At 43.2% G+C, this 22,795-nt stretch overlaps 1 protein-coding gene and 1 long non-coding RNA gene across 12 annotated transcripts in view; one reads left to right on the forward strand and one right to left on the reverse strand.

The window, feature by feature from the left end:
- The window catches only part of LOC118366363 (synaptotagmin-1-like), a 225,540-nt gene extending 212,756 nt beyond the window's left edge, over positions 1-12,784 (forward strand). For all 4 annotated transcript variants that reach the window (XM_052492401.1, XM_052492403.1, XM_052492402.1 and 1 more), the window contains 2 exons: positions 4,636-4,769; positions 8,711-12,784. In XM_052492401.1, the coding sequence (XP_052348361.1) occupies positions 4,636-4,769; positions 8,711-8,917 (341 nt within the window). In that variant the 3' untranslated portion in view covers positions 8,918-12,784. The remainder of the gene's footprint in view (positions 1-4,635; positions 4,770-8,710) is intronic.
- LOC127914638 (uncharacterized) lies at positions 1,879-4,662 on the reverse strand. 8 transcript variants are annotated; one of them, XR_008089165.1, is made up of 8 exons: positions 4,215-4,329; positions 3,964-4,089; positions 3,590-3,715; positions 3,402-3,527; positions 2,858-3,026; positions 2,713-2,795; positions 2,148-2,210; positions 1,879-1,958 (listed from the first exon to the last, which is right to left on the reverse strand). It is a non-coding gene; the product is annotated as an uncharacterized LOC127914638 (long non-coding RNA). The 8 variants fall into 8 exon arrangements; XR_008089164.1 differs by lacking the exons at positions 2,713-2,795; positions 4,215-4,329 and adding an exon at positions 4,593-4,662 and having other exon boundaries at positions 2,148-2,230; XR_008089163.1 differs by lacking the exons at positions 2,713-2,795; positions 4,215-4,329 and adding an exon at positions 4,467-4,538 and having other exon boundaries at positions 2,148-2,230.
- Positions 12,785-22,795: the final 10,011 nt, after the last annotated feature.

Raw genomic sequence — 22,795 nt, forward strand, 5'->3', positions numbered from 1 at the left:
CTGTTCTGCTTCTCTTTTTCTCTCTTTCCCTCTGTTCTGCTTCTCTTTTTCTCTCTTTCCCTCTGTTCTGCTTCTCTTTTTCTCTCTTTCCCTCTGTTCTGCTTCTCTTTTTCTCTCTTTCCCTCTGTCCTGCTTCTCTTTTCTCTCTTTCCCTCTGTTCTGCTTCTCTTTTTCTCTCTTTCCCTCTGTTCTGCTTCTCTTTTTCTCTCTTTCCCTCTGTTCTGCTTCTCTTTTTCTCTCTTTCCCTCTGTTCTGCTTCTCTTTTTCTCTCTTTCCCTCTGTTCCATTGCTTTTTCTTCTTTCCCTCTGTTCTGTTCTGCTTCTCTTTTTCTCTGTGTCTCAGTGTTCACTGTCCACACAGCTATGGGATGAACCTACCAGTGACCAATCAGCTCTTAGGGTCTTCACTTGAGACATTTATCTACAGCATGAAAATATGCCTGCAGCAACAGAAAATGTAAATTATTATAATGAATCTACATTCTTGTAGGGGTTGATACATTTTTCTTTAGGACAGAATGCTTTAGGACAGAAAATATTGTTTTGGACACCTGTACCTGACAAGGCAAATCAAGTATGAACATTCACAGGTAACTTAGCCTAGTGGTTAGAGTGTTGGGCCTGCAACCAGAAGGTTGTTGGATCAAATCCTCTGAGCTGACAAGGTAAACATCTGTCGTTCTAGCCCTGAGCAAGGCTGTTAACCCACTGTTCCCTGGGCGCTGTGGATGTGGATCAAGGCAGCCCCCCTCACCAGAAGACACACTTCAGTTGAATACATTCAGTTGGACAACTGCCTAGATATCCTCCTTGCCCTCTAAGTTGGATAACAAATGTTTGCCATTGCTAGGAGTTCCACAGTCAAAACTGTATTTTCCAGCCCTACTCCATGAGCATCAAGGACATCCTAATAAAGGCATCTGGGAGCCACAGATACATGTAGATTATGAGAACAAGCAGTATTTTAGAACAAGAGAGCATTATGAGGATTGATACTGATGGCTTGCTTCAATGATGCATTACCATGCTGGTGCTCAATTGTAACGGCCATCCTTTCCATTAATGTGATTGGTCATTTAGCCCAATTACCATGCCATATCCTATCCTATTTATTTGTGTTTGTTGATCCTAGAACCAACAAACACTGTCTCGTCTTGAAAGATAAATGGCGTGACCTGTATTCATTAAGATAAGTCTGTGTCCACTATCTAGCTCGAATTGCTTTCAATGGCAGTCCATTAGCCAGGCTCATTAGCTCTCCAAAACTCAAGTGTCTTGTCTCAAACAGGGTGCCACTCCACACCCTCCTCTCCCCCCTCTACGTCCTGCTTGTCATTACCATTCCGATAGGAGTAAAACAAAATCAGCGTCTTGATTGCCAATGATAAAGCAGGAAGGCTGATGGGTGAGTCTGTATCTTTTACTGGTCCTCTTGACCTGATTACCAGAGAGAGGGGGGCCACAGGGCCGGCCACAGCAGGCCCACTCTGGAGAGGCTTCAGTCGTCATTACTGGAGAACAGAAATGAGGCCCTCCAGTGAAAGTGGCGAAAACATGAGCCAGTTCAAAAAGCAGTGAAATTCTATTCATAGAAATTGTGCGCAAAATCTGTTTCTCTTGCATATGATTTGAAATGGGTTTGTAAGTACGGTGAATATTATCAGACTGTGTGATTCCTCTCCGTGTTGATATATCCAAATAAAGGGACGGACAAGGTGTGACTAAAACATATGAGTGTATATACACTAGAAAGGGAGGGTGTATATGCCTTGTGGCAGTGGGTTCTAACCTGGCCCTCTCTTCTTTCCTCAGATCCCTACGTCAAGATCCACCTGATGCAGTAGGTTCTAACCTGGCCCTCTCTTCTTTCCACAGATCCCTACGTCAAGATCCACCTGATGCAGTAGGTTCTAACCTGGCCCTCTCTTCTTTCCTCAGATCCCTACGTCAAGATCCACCTGATGCAGTAGGTTCTAACCTGGCCCTCTCTTATTTCCTCAGATCCCTACGTGAAGATCCACCTGATGCAGTAGGTTCTAACCTGGCCATCTCTTATTTCCTCAGATCCCTACGTGAAGATCCACCTGATGCAGTAGGTTCTAACCTGGCCCTCTCTTATTTCCTCAGATCCCTATGTGAAGATCCACCTGATGCAGTAGGTTCTAACCTGGCCCTCTCTTCTTTCCTCAGATCCCTACGTGAAGATCCACCTGATGCAGTAGGTTCTAACCTGGCCCTCTCTTATTTCCTCAGATCCCTACGTGAATATCCACCTGATGCAGTAGGTTCTAACCTGGCCCTCTCTTATTTCCTCAGATCCCTACATGAAGATCCACCTGATGCAGTAGGTTCTAACCTGGCCATCTCTTCTTTCCTCAGATCCCTATGTGAAGATCCACCTGATGCAGTAGGTTCTAACCTGGCCCTCTTCTTTCCTCAGATCCCTACGTGAAGATCCACCTGATGCAGTAGGTTCTAACCTGGCCCTCTCTTATTTCCTCAGATCCCTACGTGAATATCCACCTGATGCAGTAGGTTCTAACCTGGCCCTCTCTTATTTCCTCAGATCCCTACGTGAAGATCCACCTGATGCAGTAGGTTCTAACCTGGCCATCTCTTCTTTCCTCAGATCCCTACGTGAAAATCCACCTGATGCAGTAGGTTCTAACCTGGCCCGCTCTTCTTTCCTCAGATCCCTACGTGAAGATCCACCTGATGCAGTAGGTTCTAACCTGGCCCTCTCTTCTTTCCTCAGATCCCTACGTGAAGATCCACCTGATGCAGTAGGTTCTAACCTGGCCCTCTCTTCTTTCCTCAGATCCATATGGAAGATCCACCTGATGCAGTGGGTTCTAACCTGGCCCTCTCTTCTTTCCTCAGATCCCTACGTCAAGATCCACCTGATGCAGTAGGTTCTAACCTGGCCCTCTCTTCTTTCCTCAGATCCCTACGTGAAGATCCACCTGATGCAGTAGGTTCTAACCTGGCCCTCTCTTCTTTCCTCAGATCCCTACGTGAAGATCCACCTGATGCAGTAGGTTCTAACCTGGCCCTCTCTTCTTTCCTCAGATCCATATGGAAGATCCACCTGATGCAGTGGGTTCTAACCTGGGCCTCTCTTATTTCCTCAGATCCCTACGTGAAGATCCACCTGATGCAGTAGGTTCTAACCTGGCCCTCTCTTCTTTCCTCAGATCCATATGGAAGATCCACCTGATGCAGTGGGTTCTAACCTGGGCCTCTCTTATTTCCTCAGATCCCTACGTGAAGATCCACCTGATGCAGTAGGTTCTAACCTGGCCCTCTCTTCTTTCCTCAGATCCATATGGAAGATCCACCTGATGCAGTAGGTTCTAACCTGGGCCTCTCTTATTTCCTCAGATCCCTACGTGAAGATCCACCTGATGCAGTAGGTTCTAACCTGGCCCTCTCTTCTTTCCTCAGATCCCTACGTGAAGATCCACCTGATGCAGTAGGTTCTAACCTGGGCCTCTCTTCTTTCCTCAGATCCCTACGTGAAGATCCACCTGATGCAGTGGGTTCTAACCTGGCCCTCTTTATTTCCTCAGATCCCTACGTCAAGATCCACCTGATGCAGTGGGTTCTAACCTGGCCCTCTCTTATTTCCTCAGATCCCTACGTCAAGATCCACCTGATGCAGTAGGTTCTAACCTGGCCCTCTCTTCTTTCCTCAGATCCCTACGTGAAGATCCACCTGATGCAGTAGGTTCTAACCTGGCCTCTCTTCTTTCCTCAGATCCATATGGAAGATCCACCTGATGCAGTGGGTTCTAACCTAGGCCTCTCTTCTTTCCTCAGATCCATATGGAAGATCCACCTGATGCAGTGGGTTCTAACCTGGGCCTCTCTTCTTTCCTCAGATCCATATGGAAGATCCACCTGATGCAGTGGGTTCTAACCTGGGCCTCTCTTATTTCCTCAGATCCCTACGTGAAGATCCACCTGATGCAGTAGGTTCTAACCTGGCCATCTCTTCTTTCCTCAGATCCCTACGTGAAGATCCACCTGATGCAGTAGGTTCTAACCTGGCCCTCTCTTCTTTCCTCAGATCCCTACGTGAAGATCCACCTGATGCAGTAGGTTCTAACCTGGCCCCTCTTCTTTCCTCAGATCCCTACGTGAAGATCCACCTGATGCAGTAGGTTCTAACCTGGCCATCTCTTCTTTCCTCAGATCCCTATGTGAAGATCCACCTGATGCAGTAGGTTCTAACCTGGCCCTCTCTTCTTTCCTCAGATCCCTACGTGAAGATCCACCTGATGCAGTAGGTTCTAACCTGGCCATCTCTTCTTTCCTCAGATCCCTACGTGAAGATCCACCTGATGCAGTAGGTTCTAACCTGGCCCTCTCTTCTTTCCTCAGATCCCTACGTGAAGATCCACCTGATGCAGTAGGTTCTAACCTGGCCATCTCTTCTTTCCTCAGATCCCTACGTGAAGATCCACCTGATGCAGTAGGTTCTAACCTGGCCCTCTCTTCTTTCCTCAGATCCCTACGTGAAGATCCACCTGATGCAGTAGGTTCTAACCTGGCCATCTCTTCTTTCCTCAGATCCCTACGTGAAGATCCACCTGATGCAGTAGGTTCTAACCTGGCCATCTCTTCTTTCCTCAGATCCCTACGTGAAGATCCACCTGATGCAGAACGGGAAGAGGCTGAAGAAGAAGAAGACGACAATCAAGAAGAACACCCTCAACCCTTACTACAACGAGTCCTTCAGCTTTGAAGTGCCATTCGAGCAAATCCAGGTAATGGTGTTGTACATCCCCATGCACATCTTGGGAGTTCTCCATGTTGTTGAAGCTTTAAGACTAGATCTAATTGATCTCAGTCATAAACCACCAAGTCAAGTTTTTTTAAAGAATACTTCAAATAAGACTTAGTGCCAACACCGAGACCAATGACAAGGAGATTGTGTTCAAAGCTTGTGGCTACTAAGAGTGATTTGGTGGCTTGAAATTAGCGTGTGAATGTGTGGTCCTTAGCCTGTACAGGATAATCCGTCTCAGGCTCTATTCATCATGGGCCCGATTCAGACTTAGTAAATGTACGCGTTTCCTATGCGCTTCTCACTAGTCAGTATTCATACTTAATGCAGGTGTGTAATGCATTAGTGTACCTTTAATTGTTATTTTATCAGAATATAGGGAACAATGAAAGAAAACCATCTACAGTTGAAGTCGGAAGTTTACATACACTTAGATTGGAGTCATTAAAACTAGTTTTTTTCTTGTTAACATACTATAGTTTTGGCAAGTTGGTTAGGACATCTACTTTGTGCATGACACAAGTAATTTTCCCAAGAATTGTTAACAGACAGATTATTTCACTTATAATTCATTGTATCACAATTCCAGTGGGTCAGAAGTTTACATACACAAAGTTGGCTGTGCCTTTAAGCTCTAAGCTTGGAAAATTCCAGAAAATTATGTCATGGCTTTGGTAGCTTCTGATAGACTAATTGACATCATTTGAGTCAATTGGAGGTGTACCTGTGGATGTATTTCAAGGTCTACCTTCAAAGTGACTCTTTGCTTGACATCATGGGAAAATCAAAAGAAATGAGCCAAGACCTCAAAGAAAAAATTGTAGACCTCCACAAGTCTGGTTTATCCTTGGGAGAAATTTCCAAACGCCTGAAGGTATCACGTTCATCTGTACAAACAATAGTATGCAAGTATAAACACCATGGGACCATACAGCCATTATATTGCTCAGGAAGGAGAGGCGTTCTGTCTCCTAGAGATTAACGTACTTTGGTGTGAAAAGTGCAAATCAATCCCAGAACAACAGCAAAGGACCTTGTGAAGATGCTGATTAAAGGCGCAGTCAACTTAGTGTATGTAAACTTCTGACCCACTGGAATTGTGATACAATCTGTCTGTAAACAATTGTTGGAAAAATTACTTGTGCCATGCACAAAGTATATGTCCTAACCGACTTGCCAAAACTATAGTTTGTTAACAAGAAATTTGTGGAGTGGTTGAAAAACGGGTTTTAATGACCCAATCCTAAATGTATGAAAACGTCCGACTTCAACTATTTGCATATTTGTCTCAGTTTCAGCACCAACTGGTAGATTTAAAAAAATACTCTGATCTTGTAGATTATTTAAGCAAATAATAGCGTTAGGAAAGTATGTATGAATCATATTAAACAGGTTTGGAGTGAGTTTACGCACAAAATATATTGATGAATCAAAAATACATATTGTAAAAGTTGACACATTCAAGTTAAATCCATTTAATTATTTGAAGGTAGAAATAGGTGTACTATAGGGGTTGAACAGTAGCCCTAGAAATCTACCCTGATCCTCACTAATCATGGAACTGTATGACAACGGTCCAGTCATTGGGAACCATGCACCAGGTTCCAGGTTTAAACTGCTATGTGTGGTCTGAGTTCCATAATGATTCAAGTAGGCTACATGTCCCAAATGATTGCACAATGTTAGCCTATTATGATCCACTAATGCTAGCGACCCTTGGGAACAACTACAAGGACATGAGAGAGGAAAGAAAAGTAAACGGAATAGAATGGAATCATTCAAAACGTAGGCAGCAAATTTAAGGAAACTAACTCCTAAGTGACAGCTAGCAATGTGCAAAAAGCCTGGGTATATAGGTAAAACATTCTACAGCACATACATCAAATTGGCAGATTCAGCCGTACAGAAAGCCTATAGCTTGGGTCTCCAAATTGTATCCATGCAAATTGTGAGGGCACACAAATAAAATCAGATTAACGGCACAGCTATTTACAGCCTACTTCACGGTGGAAAAGGGGCCACAATACATATGATATTGATTTGATTTTCAGTTTGCTTCCATATGACTGGTTAACATTCGTCTCCATGGATCATAAGGAGAAAAATACATAATCGACCATGTATTTACAATCCTCTTCTCCAAATGGATTCCTCATTCACCTAGCTCTTATCAATAGCTCTTATCAATTGATAAATGACTGTGCATGGAGAATGCTGTCATTTCTATCAGAAAAAAAAGAAAGTACATGCTTTTCCCACTTGGTACCGGCAGGTTCGCTCGACCTTTATTCATGGTTTCATCGCACGCCAAGGTGGTAGAATGATGAGGGAGTTAAGTCAAGTTCAGAATGCAGTGTATTTGTAGACACACCTCTGCCACACCTTCATTTCGTTGATCTCCACCCCAAATGAAGTGTGTGAATAGAATGCTGTTCTCATGCTCAAGTTCAAGGTCAGAATAGTCATAGAGAGAAAAGTGCATGAAAAGGGAATTATGTTTCCATTTACACACACTTAACTCAGGCTAGAAATCTCCCCCATATGATTTCTCATTAAATGCCTTCATTTCACAAGTTTAGACAATTGCACAGGGGAGTGGTGAGAAGTAATGGCATTCTCAACACATCACTGATTACAAGCCTTTGGCATGTGATTACATTTGAACATTCAAATATCTCTTCTTCACGGTGCAATTCAGTACGTTTTTTTATCCAGTGCAATGAAATGTGTATATAGAGTACGGTTTAGTAAGGCGCTCGCAGTTTTTGAGGACAAATGGCTTCATGAGAAAGCACTTTAAAGCTACTAGGCCCAGAGAATTAAAGAAGATAAAGTGCATGCAAATTGGACCAAGGGGGAATTATCTGTGAGCGGGCGTCAACACGCCAGGCATAAAAAAGTAATTGCCTCAAATTGATTTAGCACTTCACAAACCACGAGTTTGGTTCCATGTGTCTCCGCTTCATTTCGCTGCCTAACCCCTTCCAGCCTGTGAGGATGCCAATCGGAACATTCCACACACTCATTCGAGAGAGGGGAGACAGTAGAGGAAGCCTATACTGCTAAGTACACTCCCGCCTCCACAGAGGGTCCTTCTCTTTAAAGGGATAGAACAACCCAAATACATGTGTGCCTGTCGTTGTTATACCTCAAAAGGGATTTGAGGGGGTCAACTATCTCTTTAAAAGCTACTTGACCCCAACTGACAGTCTGAGACTTGGTGCAGCGTTTCATTACATGCTTTGGGAGAACAGTGACTCGGCATCTACACAGGTAGAGCAGTGCCTCTCTCCTCTCTCATGTGGATCGAAACTTAATCAGAGCTCTTAGTGTGCTGATTCATATTCCCTTCCAGCAGATGACACACGGATCACCCCTCATTGCTGAGACACTTTGAATAAACACATGCTGAGGTTGAAAGGTTGACCTCTGAGTGAGATTACAATCTGTTGTGCGTTTGGCTCTGGAAAGATTCAGACCCAGTCTTCAAATGGTATCTACTGCTAATTAGCACTTAGGACTGGCTCTTCAAGGGAGCATATCACTCTTCACTCAAATAGGCCACTCTGTTAGTCAGGAGCATTAGACAGAGTGGAGGTTACACCCACTTGTATTCTAATTGTACTGCTTTTGGAATTTGAGAAATTAGCCAACGTAGGTAGTCGAACACACACCGTCAAACCAATTGTTGTGCTCAATAGAGGAAGTAGGCTGTCTGGGGACTTGAGACAATATTATTATTCTCTGTTACTTTGGGTGAATACTGAGTGCTCAGCACTACACAAATCATAAAACGTCCATGACTATAGTCTGTGAGCTTTAAATCTTACCACTACATTACTTTAGTTACCTGTACAGTGTGTGTATCCCGCAAACTCATAATTTCTTCCAATGTCTTCCTCCCTACTTTTCCCCTTACAGAAAGTTCAAGTTGTTGTAACCGTTCTGGACTATGACAAGATCGGCAAGAACGATGCCATCGGCAAGGTCTTTGTGGGCCTCAACAGCTCGGGGACGGAGCTGCGCCACTGGTCAGATATGCTGGCCAACCCCAGGAGACCCATCGCCCAGTGGCACGTGCTGAAGGTGGAGGAGGAGGTGGACGCTCAGCTCTCCACAAAAAAATAGGCAGGGCCCTTTCAGCACCTTCCCCATAGTGCTCTTTAGCCAGTATGTGTAAATACCTCAGTGATATATGAGTCCATCCACCGTCAAACCAATCCAGCCAACACCCATCCTTCCCACCAACCCCATACTACTTGTCTTATCGCCTTCTTTTGTAATTGTTAATGGTTCTTTCAAAACCCTAGGCCCTGATGTTCAGATTTGTGTTTCTATTTGTCAGGTTGGGAGTCCCCGCCCCTGACCTGACTATGTTGTCCATCTCTGCGCCCTGATTCCCCCTAACCAAATGCCCCCCTTTTAAGCAATATGATCTGTATAGATAGCGCATGACTGAAAGACATTTATTGTACCACAGTTGTATATATCAGTCTGCAGGCAAAAATGATTTCTAATTTATGTTGGTATGTTGTTACCCGTTTCCTAATCGATGTATATCTGGATGTTTTTAATAAGATGTTCTATTTTAAATGATGTAAATGCAGATATAGGAGAGACAATATTATATATTACAGGATAAAAAAATTGACCTTATTGCATTCCAGAGGAAGAAGAAAGCAATTCCAACCTGTAAGATGCTAATGGAAGTATAGTCACATTGTAAAAGACGGTGTCTGGCTTTATGTTTACTAATGAACCATTGCAGAAAAAAGTTGAAATACACAGAAAACTAGGCCGTTAACTACTATGGTTTCATGGGAAAATATATGCTGCTGGATAGTATACAAGCACATGGTTTCTTATACACCTTTTTATACACATTTCTCCATCAGAGGACCTACTTGTTTTGCTTGAAACACGATGTTCTGGAGGATCTCTCAAATCGATGCAAACCGGTTAGCCTTTTTCCTTTTCCTTAAGCAGGGCATCACCTTGTGACACAGTCAGTTACTTTTAAGTGAAATAGGTCCTCATTTGAAAGGCCATCTGTTCGTTAAATTATTATTTATTTTTTTACAGACCGGTCCTCTTAAACCCAAACGACTATTCCGCCAACCCCCCTCTGAAACTGACCCCATATGAAATAGAATCAAGGAGTAGCCATTGTGTCCTTAAGCTTGTTGAACAATATTTTGTTACCCGCTTACTTTCAATAGCCTTGTTGTTGGAAACTGATTATGTTCAGGACATTGGAGTCTCAAGGTCTCCAAAGATGGAAAATTGACTTTTAGATGACCATTTTTTAAAATAAATTCAGCTGATTTTTTTGTAAACTGCATGATTTTTTAAACATTTGCTAAAGGCTGGGATGGGGGATCTACCAACACCATGGGGCTGTCTCTCTTATCATTACATCCCCTTGCCTTCAATCTGTTTCATCCAGATTAAAGCTGAAGTCAGTGATTTGATGGGTCAGTATATGATTATTATATTGACTGGAAGTAAAGTGAGTTTCTAAACACTGCCATGTTCAGGGAGGTGACACATGTAGAGTAACCTTCTCTCCATGCACACTCCCACTAGGTAGTGGTCGTAGCTTTGGTTTATCGGGAACAATGTATTTGGCTGCACAAGGTGCCCTAAATAGCAGCTTTGTGTTGCCTTCTCACAGTGGCAATAGAGCCATGTTATACTGCCAATCTTACTTTCTGTACGGCTACTGTTTTGCACTGTATGTCTTTGAACCGGCGATAGCTTGTTGACTTCTTTACACTATGTTGACTGGCCTTAAGGACGCTCAATGCGCAGGGGAGCTTCTGTCCAGGAGCCCGAATGGTTCTTGTTGTTTAATTAAAGGAACAGTACATGAAAGCAACAACCATATAACTGTATCTCTTCGTTGAGTAACCCGTAGTTAGCCAGTTTTCTATTGTTGGCTCTCAGTACAACACCAAGAGAACAATGGGATATAAACAATGACTGCAAAAGTTAATGATCTGCATAGGGGATAATATTTGTTTTTACGTCCTTTACTACGGTCCAATAAGAGGAATAAGTAAGACGCTTGAATCCATGAAATCCGTGAAGTCTCTTATCTTGGAGGAACCTCCATGCATATACTGGATGCTAGCTTCAGGAGTAGCTTCTAAATGTTTTCAATGTCGTTGTGTAGTTGATAGCACTATTATGAAAAAGCTATTTGTCATTCCATAGGCGTCTCTGAGGAAAGCTTTGTGTGTCACTGTGACTGCCGTGCGTGCTTAGAGGTGTAGACTTTATCAATAGCGACAAGTTTGTTCTGTAGTGACGTTGTACTGCCATTTCCCTTCCACATGCTGAGAGAGTGCGTGGCATCGTCAATTCTTATAACTGTGCAGCGGCTGGTTGGTTGATTGACAGGGCTACACACAGGAGTTCTAGAACGTTTTATGGGAGAGCGAGAGTGGTGGGATTCACACAGCATTTCGTTGAGCACTGTGCAATACTTGTATGTTCATCCCATAGTGTTGTGTGGGTTGTGTTTGCCCGAGAAAAAAAATGAATATTTAAAGATGACTCCTATCAAGTCAGACTTGTTCCTGTCCAGTGAGATGGTTAGGACAGCACATGTAGATTCTGTGGTGGTTGGAGTCTGACATCTAAAATCCTTCTGTTAAGGGTTCCCTCCTATCTAGTTAGTTTTTTCTTGCACACAGATCCAGCATCAGAAATTTCAGGACATATTGGGAATGGGAAATACCAAAATATGACACCCACATACACATGAAAACATTTAAGTGACCCCCTCACCCTCTGAAAGTGCATATGTACATATTTTCATCATTTTCCAAAAAGTAATGAATTTATCATATTGAAACGTATCACATCTTGTCATGATAACGTCATCCATCGTTGTATGAACCTGATCTACTATACTATATCTAATTATGATTATTTTTTATTAATAAGTTATGTTTACAACCCTGTTGAAAATACTTTTATATTTGAAATGAAAACTCTGAATGTAAAGAATGGGCTGTGTGTTTGTGGTGATTAACTGTGGGATTCGTAGTTGCCACTTTTCTTTCATTGTTGCAGAAATATGTTGATTTGTGTGTGTTTTAATTTATGTATTTAAATACCCTTTTGGGTAGACCTTCCCCGGATCAACTATACATTCCAGAATCATTGAACATACATTTAATCACAGCAGAATGTGCCCTAATGAATGAACATATTTATTATGCATCCCTTAAATCATGAATTACAAAAAACACTTGTTTAAATAAAACAAGGATAAAACGTAGGCTCAGTATTTGAATGGGATGAGCAACTCCATAGGGGCACGACTAAATCAAAAACGAAAGGCTGTAATCAGTATTTAAAGGGGAAGGTAATCAAAATGCTTCAACAAAAGGAAAGGAAAGCGTCAAACTCTTGAGAGGCGGGACACTACAGAAAGAGGCAGCATTACAGGATCAGATTGTGAGGTGTGTAACTCACCACAAGAAAAGCCATTAGCTGCAATGTAATGCTACTTTTACTGGTCCCCCCTACTAAAGTGTGGAAGCAAAACCCCTCACATCCTATTCAAGAAAAGCCCATACATCTCACTGTGTGACCAGAAACATACACGATTCTCTAAAATGACAACAACAAAAAGCCACTCTAACCTTTCAAGACGAAGCTGTGTAAAGTATTAGAGTCTGATGCTGTAGAAAGATCCTAGTTGCCTTTGTGTATATCAACTGCCTGCTTGAGTATTTTCTGTGTTGACATTTTCTCTGTAATCTTGTACAACTGTTTGGGCTGTTTTTCCTGCCATATCGCTCGCGGTGACAGCGAGCTGACAGTTACTGTATATTGCTGTGTATACCTTCATTTTTTATGAGGTGTTTTACAGTTTTGTTTCACTTTGTGTAGTGATTCATTCTGTGGAGTTTTTGACTGTTGTTATATAACTTCATATACACAAATTATCAATAAATTGTTTTATTTCCTGTTGATACAGAACCTTTTCAAGTGCTTCTTTTTTTCCGGATACTGGTTTGGTTCACTTACCAACTTTTTATTTGAATTTTGATGTGCGAGCAGATAATACTGACATTCACATTTTCGACAACATGCCCTTATCAGCATAAGAATAAGAAGCATTGAGTGAATTGAATAATAAACATTGAGTGCTTATAAAACCTAGATTTATTTTCATAATGAGCCAAATCTAGGAAATGCTGTAATCTGTTTAATCAACAGAGACCAGAAAAATGTATAAAAGAGTGTGTCAGTATAGCAGCAACAGCAGCATCTAGTGGTCAAAATCTGGTCAATTCACAGTAAATAATCCAAGTGATTTAAATTACACATTTTTTACGAGGGGAAAAAAACATGTCCAGATTCACAGGGAATACATGACATATTATGGATAAGCAATACTACAAGCCACAGCTTCATACTACTTGTCAAACATAGAGAAGTGATACTGTATACTGGTCGTTGGGGTAGCAGTGGTGAAGGGTAATGGGGGGGTCCGTGGGTGGCTTTTTGATCATTTGTTTGGATTCCTCATGTTTAACTCATTGCAAGAAAGGATGTTAGCTACTATATTTAGTGAATATTATGTGATCCCTATTTAAATGGTCAATTTGGATCCAATCAATTAGTTTAATTCCTCATCGATCCAATTATATTTCAACAAAATAATGTTGCATGAAGGCTAATCTTATATTTTTATAACAACATCAATTATTTCAGAACAATCTGAGAAGGTGGGTGTCAAAATCCTTTCTAGTGCTTTTTGAGATGGAATGACCCGACAATCATTCAGACATGATCAAATGACTAACAAAGAGAAAGTGAATGGGAACACACAGTGTGAAAGGAAGTAACACATACCTTCTGAGTCTTCATCCAGTATACTTGATACATTAGTCAAATTCGTAGCAGTTCACATGTTTATTGCCCGGACAATGGAGATCGAACCCATATTTGCTGATCTGAACATCTGCTAAACTTACCGTCAACTTTATCCCCCAGGAGATCTGAAAGTGCATACTATCCACTTAAAGATTCTTTGAATATAGCCCAGGAATACTCTCAGATGACTTAAGGGAGTTTAACTTTCACACTGAATTGGTGATAGGAATCGAATGCATCGAATGAACCTGGGTTTGGTGTGGTTGAAATGGTTTTATTCTATAAACGTGTAATGAATTGGTAACTTTCAGACAATTATTTAAGGATATCTTCTCTTTGCATTGGATTTGAACCAGCGGTAGTAATGTGGAACTGACCTCTTAGGTCAACAATGTAATGTTTTTATTTTTTATTAATCCTTCCACAGGAGGATAAATATATTTTTAGTTTTTTTTAAGGCTTTTCTGCCACATATTCATACATTTTGCATATACATTTTACATACACATTTTTCATACACATTTTAGATACACATTTTGCATACACATTTTACATACACATTTTGCATATACATTTTACATACACATTTTACATATATATTTTGCATATACATTTTACATACACATTTTGCATATTTAGGTGACCTAAACTGGGATATGCTTAACACCCCGGCAGTCCTACAATCTAAGCTAGATGCCCTCAATCTCACACAAATCATCAAGGAACCCACCAGGTACAAGCCTAACTCTGTAAGCAAGGGCACCCTCATAGACGTCATCCTGACCAACTGGCCCTCCAAATACACCTCCGCTGTCTTCAACCAGGATCTCAGCGACCACTGCCTCATTGCCTGTATCCGCTACGGTGCCGCAGTCAAACGACCACCCCTCATCACTGTCAAACACTCCCTAAAACACTTCTGTGAGCAGGCCTTTCTAATCGACCTGGCCCGGGTATCCTGGAAGGACATTGACCTCATCCCATCAGTTGAGGATGCCTGGTCATTCTTTAAGAGTAACTTCCTCACCATTTTAGATAAGCATGCTCCGTTCAAAAAATGCAGAACTAAGAACAGATACAGCCCTTGGTTCACTCCAGACCTGACTGCCCTCGACCAGCACAAAAACATCCTGTGGCGGACTGCAATAGCATCGAACAGTCTCCGCGATATGCAACTGTTCAGGGAAGTCAGGAACCAATACACGCAGTCAGTCAGGAAAGCTAAGGCCAGCTTCTTCAGGCAGAAGTTTGCATCCTGTAGCTCCAACTCCAAAAAGTTCTGGGACACTGTGAAGTCCATGGAGAACAAGAGCACCTCCTCCCAGCTGCCCACTGCACTGAGGCTAGGGAACACGGTCACCACCGATAAATCCATGATTATCGAAAACTTCAACAAGCATTTTTCAACGGCTGGCCATGCCTTCCGACTGGCCACTCCTACCTCAGCCAACAGCTCCGGCCCCCCCGCAGCTCCTCGCCCAAGCCTCTCCAGGTTCTCCTTTACCCAAATCCAGATAACAGATGTTCTGAAAGAGCTGCAAAACCTGGACCCGTATAAATCAGCTGGGCTTGACAATCTGGACCCTCTATTTCTGAAACTATCCGCCGCCATTGTCGCAACCCCTATTACCAGCCTGTTCAACCTCTCTTTCATATCGTCTGAGATCCCCAAGGATTGGAAAGCTGCTGCAGTCATCCCCCTCTTCAAAGGGGGAGACACCCTGGACCCAAACTGTTACAGACCTATATCCATTCTGCCCTGCCTATCTAAGGTCTTCGAAAGCCAAGTCAACAAACGGGTCACTGACCATCTCGAATCCCACCGTACCTTCTCCGCTATGCAATCTGGTTTCCGAGCCGGTCACGGGTGCACCTCAGCCACACTCAAGGTACTAAACGACATCATAACCGCCATCGATAAAAGACAGTACTGTGCAGCCGTCTTCATCGACCTTGCCAAGGCTTTCGACTCTGTCAATCACCAGATTCTTATCGGCAGACTCAGTAGCCTCGGTTTTTCGGATGACTGCCTTGCCTGGTTCACCAATTACTTTGCAGACAGAGTTCAGTGTGTCAAATCGGAGGGCATGCTGTCCGGTCCTCTGGCAGTCTCTATGGGGGTGCCACAGGGTTCAATTCTTGGGCCGACTCTTTTCTCTGTATATATCAATGATGTTGGTCTTGCTGCGGGCGATTCCCTGATCCACCTCTACGCAGACGACACCATTCTATATACTTTCGGCCCGTCCTTGGACACTGTGCTATCTAACCTCCAAACGAGATTCAATGCCATACAACACTCCTTCCGTGGCCTCCAACTGCTCTTAAATGCTAGTAAAACCAAATGCATGCTTTTCAACCGATCGCTGCCTGCACCCGCATGCCCGACTAGCATCACCACACTGGATGGTTCCGACCTTGAATATGTGGACACCTATAAGTACCTAGGTGTCTGGCTAGACTGCAAACTCTCCTTCCAGACCCATATTACATTTACATTTAAGTCATTTAGCAGACGCTCTTATCCAGAGCGACTTACAAATTGGTGCATTCACCTTATTACATCCAGTGGAACAGCCACTTTACAATAGTGCATCTAAATCTTTTAAGGGGGGTGAGAAGGATTACTTTATCCTATCCTAGGTATTCCTTAAAGAGGTGGGGTTTCAGGTGTCTCCGGAAGGTGGTGATTGACTCCGCTGTCCTGGCGTCGTGAGGGAGTGTGTTCCACCATTGGGGAGCCAGAGCAGCGAACAGTTTTGACTGGGCTGAGCGGGAACTGTACTTCCTCAGTGGTAGGGAGGCGAGCAGGCCAGAGGTGGATGAACTCAGTGCCCTTGTTTGGGTGTAGGGCCTGATCAGAGCCTGGAGGTACTGAGGTGCCGTTCCCCTCACAGCTCCGTAGGCAAGCACCATGGTCTTGTAGCGGATGCGAGCTTCAACTGGAAGCCAGTGGAGAGAGCGGATGAGCGGGGTGACGTGAGAGAACTTGGGAAGGTTGAACACCAGACGGGCTGCGGCGTTCTGGATGAGTTGTAGGGGTTTAATGGCACAGGCAGGGAGCCCAGCCAACAGCGAGTTGCAGTAATCCAGACGGGAGATGACAAGTGCCTGGATTAGGACCTGCGCCGCTTCCTGTGTGAGGCAGGGTCGTACTCTGCGGATGTTGTAGAGCATGAACCTACAGGAACGGGCCACCGCCTTGATGTTAGTTGAGAACGACAGGGTGTTGTCCAGGATCACGCCAAGGTTCTTAGCGCTCTGGGAGGAGGACACAATGGAGTTGTCAACCGTGATGGCGAGATCATGGAACGGGCAGTCCTTCCCCGGGAGGAAGAGCAGCTCCGTCTTGCCGAGGTTCAGCTTGAGGTGGTGATCCGTCATCCACACTGATATGTCTGCCAGACATGCAGAGATGCGATTCGCCACCTGGTCATCAGAAGGGGGAAAGGAGAAGATTAATTGTGTGTCGTCTGCATAGCAATGATAGGAGAGACCATGTGAGGTTATGACAGAGCCAAGTGACTTGGTGTATAGCGAGAATAGGAGAGGGCCTAGAACAGAGCCCTGGGGGACACCAGTGGTGAGAGCGCGTGGTGAGGAGACAGATTCTCGCCACGCCACCTGGTAGGAGCGACCTGTCAGGTAGGACGCAATCCAAGCGTGGGCCGCGCCGGAGATGCCCAACTCGGAGAGGGTGGAGAGGAGGATCTGATGGTTCACAGTATCGAAGGCAGCCGATAGGTCTAGAAGGATGAGAGCAGAGGAGAGAGAGTTAGCTTTAGCAGTGCGGAGCGCCTCCGTGATACAGAGAAGAGCAGTCTCAGTTGAATGACTAGTCTTGAAACCTGACTGATTTGGATCAAGAAGGTCATTCTGAGAGAGATAGCGGGAGAGCTGGCCAAGGACGGCACGTTCAAGAGTTTTGGAGAGAAAAGACAGAAGGGATACTGGTCTGTAGTTGTTGACATCGGAGGGATCGAGTGTAGGTTTTTTCAGAAGGGGTGCAACTCTCGCTCTCTTGAAGACGGAAGGGACGTAGCCAGCGGTCAGGGATGAGTTGATGAGCGAGGTGAGGTAAGGGAGAAGGTCTCCGGAAATGGTCTGGAGAAGAGAGGAGGGGATAGGGTCGAGCGGGCAGGTTGTTGGGCGGCCGGCCGTCACAAGACGCGAGATTTCATCTGGAGAGAGAGGGGAGAAAGAGGTCAGAGCACAGGGTAGGGCAGTGTGAGCAGAACCAGCGGTGTCGTTTGACTTAGCAAACGAGGATCGGATGTTGTCGACCTTCTTTTCAAAATGGTTGACGAAGTCATCTGCAGAGAGGGAGGAGGGGGGGGGGAGGAGGATTCAGGAGGGAGGAGAAGGTGGCAAAGAGCTTCCTAGGGTTAGAGGCAGATGCTTGGAATTTAGAGTGGTAGAAAGTGGCTTTAGCAGCAGAGACAGAGGAGGAAAATGTAGAGAGGAGGGAGTGAAAGGATGCCAGGTCCGCAGGGAGGCGAGTTTTCCTCCATTTCCGCTCGGCTGCCCGGAGCCCTGTTCTGTGAGCTCGCAATGAGTCGTCGAGCCACGGAGCGGGAGGGGAGGACCGAGCCGGCCTGGAAGATAGGGGACATAGAGAGTCAAAGGATGCAGAAAGGGAGGAGAGGAGGGTTGAGGAGGCAGAATCAGGAGATAGGTTGGAGAAGGTTTGAGCAGAGGGAAGAGATGATAGGATGGAAGAGGAGAGAGTAGCGGGGAGAGAGAGCGAAGGTTGGGACGGCGCGATACCATCCGAGTAGGGGCAGTGTGGGAAGTGTTGGATGAGAGCGAGAGGGAAAAGGATACAAGGTAGTGGTCGGAGACTTGGAGGGAGTTGCAATGAGGTTAGTGGAAGAACAGCATCTAGTAAAGATGAGGTCGAGCGTATTGCCTGCCTTGTGAGTAGGGGGGGAAGGTGAGAGGGTGAGGTCAAAAGAGGAGAGGAGTGGAAAGAAGGAGGCAGAGAGGAATGAGTCAAAGGTAGACGTGGGGAGGTTAAAGTCGCCCAGAACTGTGAGAGGTGAGCCGTCCTCAGGAAAGGAGCTTATCAAGACATCAAGCTCATTGATGAACTCTCCGAGGGGACCTGGAGGGCGATAAATGATAAGGATGTTAAGCTTGAAAGGGCTGGTAACTGTGACAGCATGGAATTCAAAGGAGGCGATAGACAGATGGGTAAGGGGAGAAAGAGAGAATGACCACTTGGGAGAGATGAGGATCCTGGTGCCACCACCCCGCTGACCAGAAGCTCTCGGGGTGTGCGAGAACACGTGGGCGGACGAAGAGAGAGCAGTAGGAGTAGCAGTGTTATCTGTGGTGATCCATGTTTCCGTCAGTGCCAAGAAGTCGAGGGACTGGAGGGAGGCATAGGCTGAGATGAACTCTGCCTTGTTGGCCGCAGATCGGCAGTTCCAGAGGCTACCGGAGACGTGGAACTCCACGTGGGTCGTGCGCGCTGGGACCACCAGATTAGGGTGGCCGCGGCCACGCGGTGTGGAGCGTTTGTATGGTCTGTGCAGAGAGGAGAGAACAGGGATAGACAGACACATAGTTGACAGGCCATATCAAACATCTCCAATCGAAAATCAAATCAAGAGTCGGCTTTCTATTCCGCAACAAAGCCTCCTTCACTCACGCTGCCAAGCTTACCCTAGTAAAACTGACTATCCTACCGATCCTCGACTTTGGCGATGTCATCTACAAAATCGCTTCCAACACTCTACTCAGCAAACTGGATGCAGTTTATCACAGTGCCATCCGTTTTGTCACTAAAGCACCTTATGCTACCCACCACTGCGACTTGTATGCTCTAGTCGGCTGGCCCTCGCTACATATTCGTCGCCAGACCCACTGGCTCCAGGTCATCTACAAGGCCATGCTAGGTAAAGCTCCGCCTTATCTCAGTTCACTGGTCACGATGGCAACACCCATCCGTAGCACGCGCTCCAGCAGGTGTATCTCACTGATCATCCCTAAAGCCAACACCTCATTCGGCCGCCTTTCCTTCCAGTACTCTGCTGCCTGTGACTGGAACGAATTGCAAAAATCGCTGAAGTTGGAGACTTTTATCTCCCTTACCAACTTCAAACATCAGCTATCTGAGCAGCTAACCGATCGCTGCAGCTGTACATAATCTATTGGTAAATAGCCCACCCATTTTCACCTACCTCATCCCCACAGTTTTTATTTATTTACTTTTATGCTCTTTTGCACACCAATATCTCTACCTGTACATGATCATCTGATCATTTATCACTCCAGTGTTAATCTGCAATATTGTAATTATTCGCCTACCTCCTCATGCCTTTTGCACACATTGTATATAGACTCCCCTTTTTTTCTACTGTGTTATTGACTTGTTAATTGTTTACAACATGTGTAACTCTGTGTTGTCTGTTCACACTGCTATGCTTTATCTTGGCCAGGTCGCAGTTGCAAATGAGAACTTGTTCTCAACTAGCCTACCTGGTTAAATAAAGGTGAAATAAAAAAATAAACAAATAAAAATACATTTTACATACACATTTTGCATATATATTTTACATACACATTTTGCATATATATTTTACATGTACATTTTACATATATATTTTACATACACATTTTGCATATATATTTTACATACACATTTTGCATATACATTTTACATATACATTTTGCATATACATTTTACATACACATTTTGCATATACATTTTACATATACATTTTACATATATATTTTACATATACATTTTACATATATATTTTACATACACATTTTACATATATATTTTACATACACATTTTGCATATATATTTTACATACACATTTTGCATATACATTTTACATATACATTTTACATATATATTTTACATACACATTTTGCATATACATTTTACATACTGTACATGTGACCTTTATATAAAGCAATCACATAACAATAATGCATTACCAAACATAAGCAATTTTTTTGAACCATTCCTGAACCTGTGACCAGAAACAAGCTACATAGGGGCAATACTAGAATGAATGATCGTTTGATTCTGTCTCTTCGCAGCAAAATCTACAGAGCTGAGATTGTTGTATGCACCATATATATAGAATTCTGTTGGTGGCAAGAATTGTATATAATAATTTAAATGTAAAAACTCTAAGTGTTTACTCAAGTGTTGTTTTCTGTACCAGTTCATGTACCATGGAATCTGTACATCGAAAATCTCTTCCCATTTATTTTTTCAACCTGTACGGCGCAGATGTCAAAAAAATGTATCTTCAAATGAAACTCAGCCAATTTGTATCTTTAATATTTGACAGGCAAATAAGTTCCCTACCTTCTCCCTTTTCCACTTGCCATTTGTGTGGTAATGCTACAATCAGTTGGTTGTAAATGTTGATTGAGCAGACATTCCCATATATTTTCGATAGCTGCATATGTGACATAAACCCACCGTTTCTATTCATAATATCATTAATAAATATAATACTTTTTTTCTCCATAAAGAATTTTTGATTTTTGATTAATCAGTATATTGGAGTTTAACTATAACATTTGTTGTAATATTTTCTGGAGGATAAAATTGTAACCATCTTTGTATGGCTTGTTTAAGAAAGGGTGATACTTTAAACAAAATGTCATTTTCAATTAGTCGGTAATGAGAAGTTGTCATCTATATGAAGGCAAAAAGTCCATTTGAGAACAAAGGATGAGCCTTTCTTAATAATCTACTGGAGAAGCATTTGGTTTTAGTATAACTTATGTATGAGTGAAGCTTTTAGTAAGAGGTTTCAAGCTTTAATATTTAATCATTTTAGCCCCCACAAACTCATATTCATTATATAAATAGGGATGTTTAATTTTGTCTGGCTTAGCATTCCAAATAAAATGTAATATTACAATTTAAAAAACGATTCATCTGGAGTAGGCAGTGCCATTAATAAGTAAATAAACTGTGATAGGACCAAAGAGTTAATCAATGTGTTAATCAATGATTTCTCCATAAACTACAGGGTAGTGTAAACACGGTGTCTTTTAACGATCCAATACATAATATGGTCATAATTAGGTTTTAGTCCAGAGAGGCTAGAAAAGTGATCAAGATCTTCAGGAATCCAGATTGCGAACATAAGAAAAACATAAGAAAAAACTTGAGTCGTCGGCATATATCGACACTCTTGTTTTGTCCCCTGGATTTCTAACCCCTTGATGTTCTTGTTGGATCTCATTTTTATAGCTATCATTTTAATGGCCATATTAAATAGATATGGAGACAACGGACAGCTTTGTTTTACTCCTCTTAAAAGCTCAATACTTTCTGAGAAGTAACCATGATTTACTATTTGACATCTGGGGTTGCTTTACACAACTTTAACCCATTGTATAAGAGATTCACCAAAATGAAAGTAATCCTGGCATTTATATAGAAGTCTGCTATGAAGACCGGGCCTGGTATCTTTGATGTTTCATAATGTTCAATTGTTTCAAGCAATTGTTGTATATTATTATAAAGAAAACATATACTTAAAACATTTAGCTTCTTCTTTCAAAATGTAATTTGGTGAATCATGGATGACTTGATCATTTATAACGAGTTTCTGTAAATTATTTTTGGTAGCATTTCTATGTTGAAGGTTCAAGAACAATTCTTAACAATGCTTTTCTTAACAACCATTGCCATTCTAGCGAAGGCTTATATCATATTGCCTAGTTCAGAGCATGCACAGACCAGCTGGCTCTTTTATGGACATTTTCATACTCTCCCTATCCCAGCCTGTCGTCCCCACTTGTTTCAAGATGTCACTAAGCTCAGAGTCTGAACTCCTCTCTGTGCAACTGGGTCCTATATTTCCTGACGGGCCGACTCCAGGTGGTGAGGGTAGGCAACACAGATCCTCTACACGGGGTCCCCCAGGGGTGTGTATCCAGCACCCTCCTGTACTCCCTGTTCACCCAGTGTTGAATTCAAGTGTCGTTTGCCTAGGTTCTGAGAGGGGAAGCAATGGAGTCAACATGCAATTCAATACAAGAAAGGTGTTCTTAATGTTTTGTACACTCAGTGTAACTCAACTGTAATAAGTCAACTATAATAAACCTGGGACACCAGCCTTAACCTC

The sequence above is a fragment of the Oncorhynchus keta genome, chromosome 33 (assembly GCF_023373465.1).
Source record: "Oncorhynchus keta strain PuntledgeMale-10-30-2019 chromosome 33, Oket_V2, whole genome shotgun sequence".
In the NCBI taxonomy this organism is placed as follows: domain Eukaryota; kingdom Metazoa; phylum Chordata; class Actinopteri; order Salmoniformes; family Salmonidae; genus Oncorhynchus; species Oncorhynchus keta.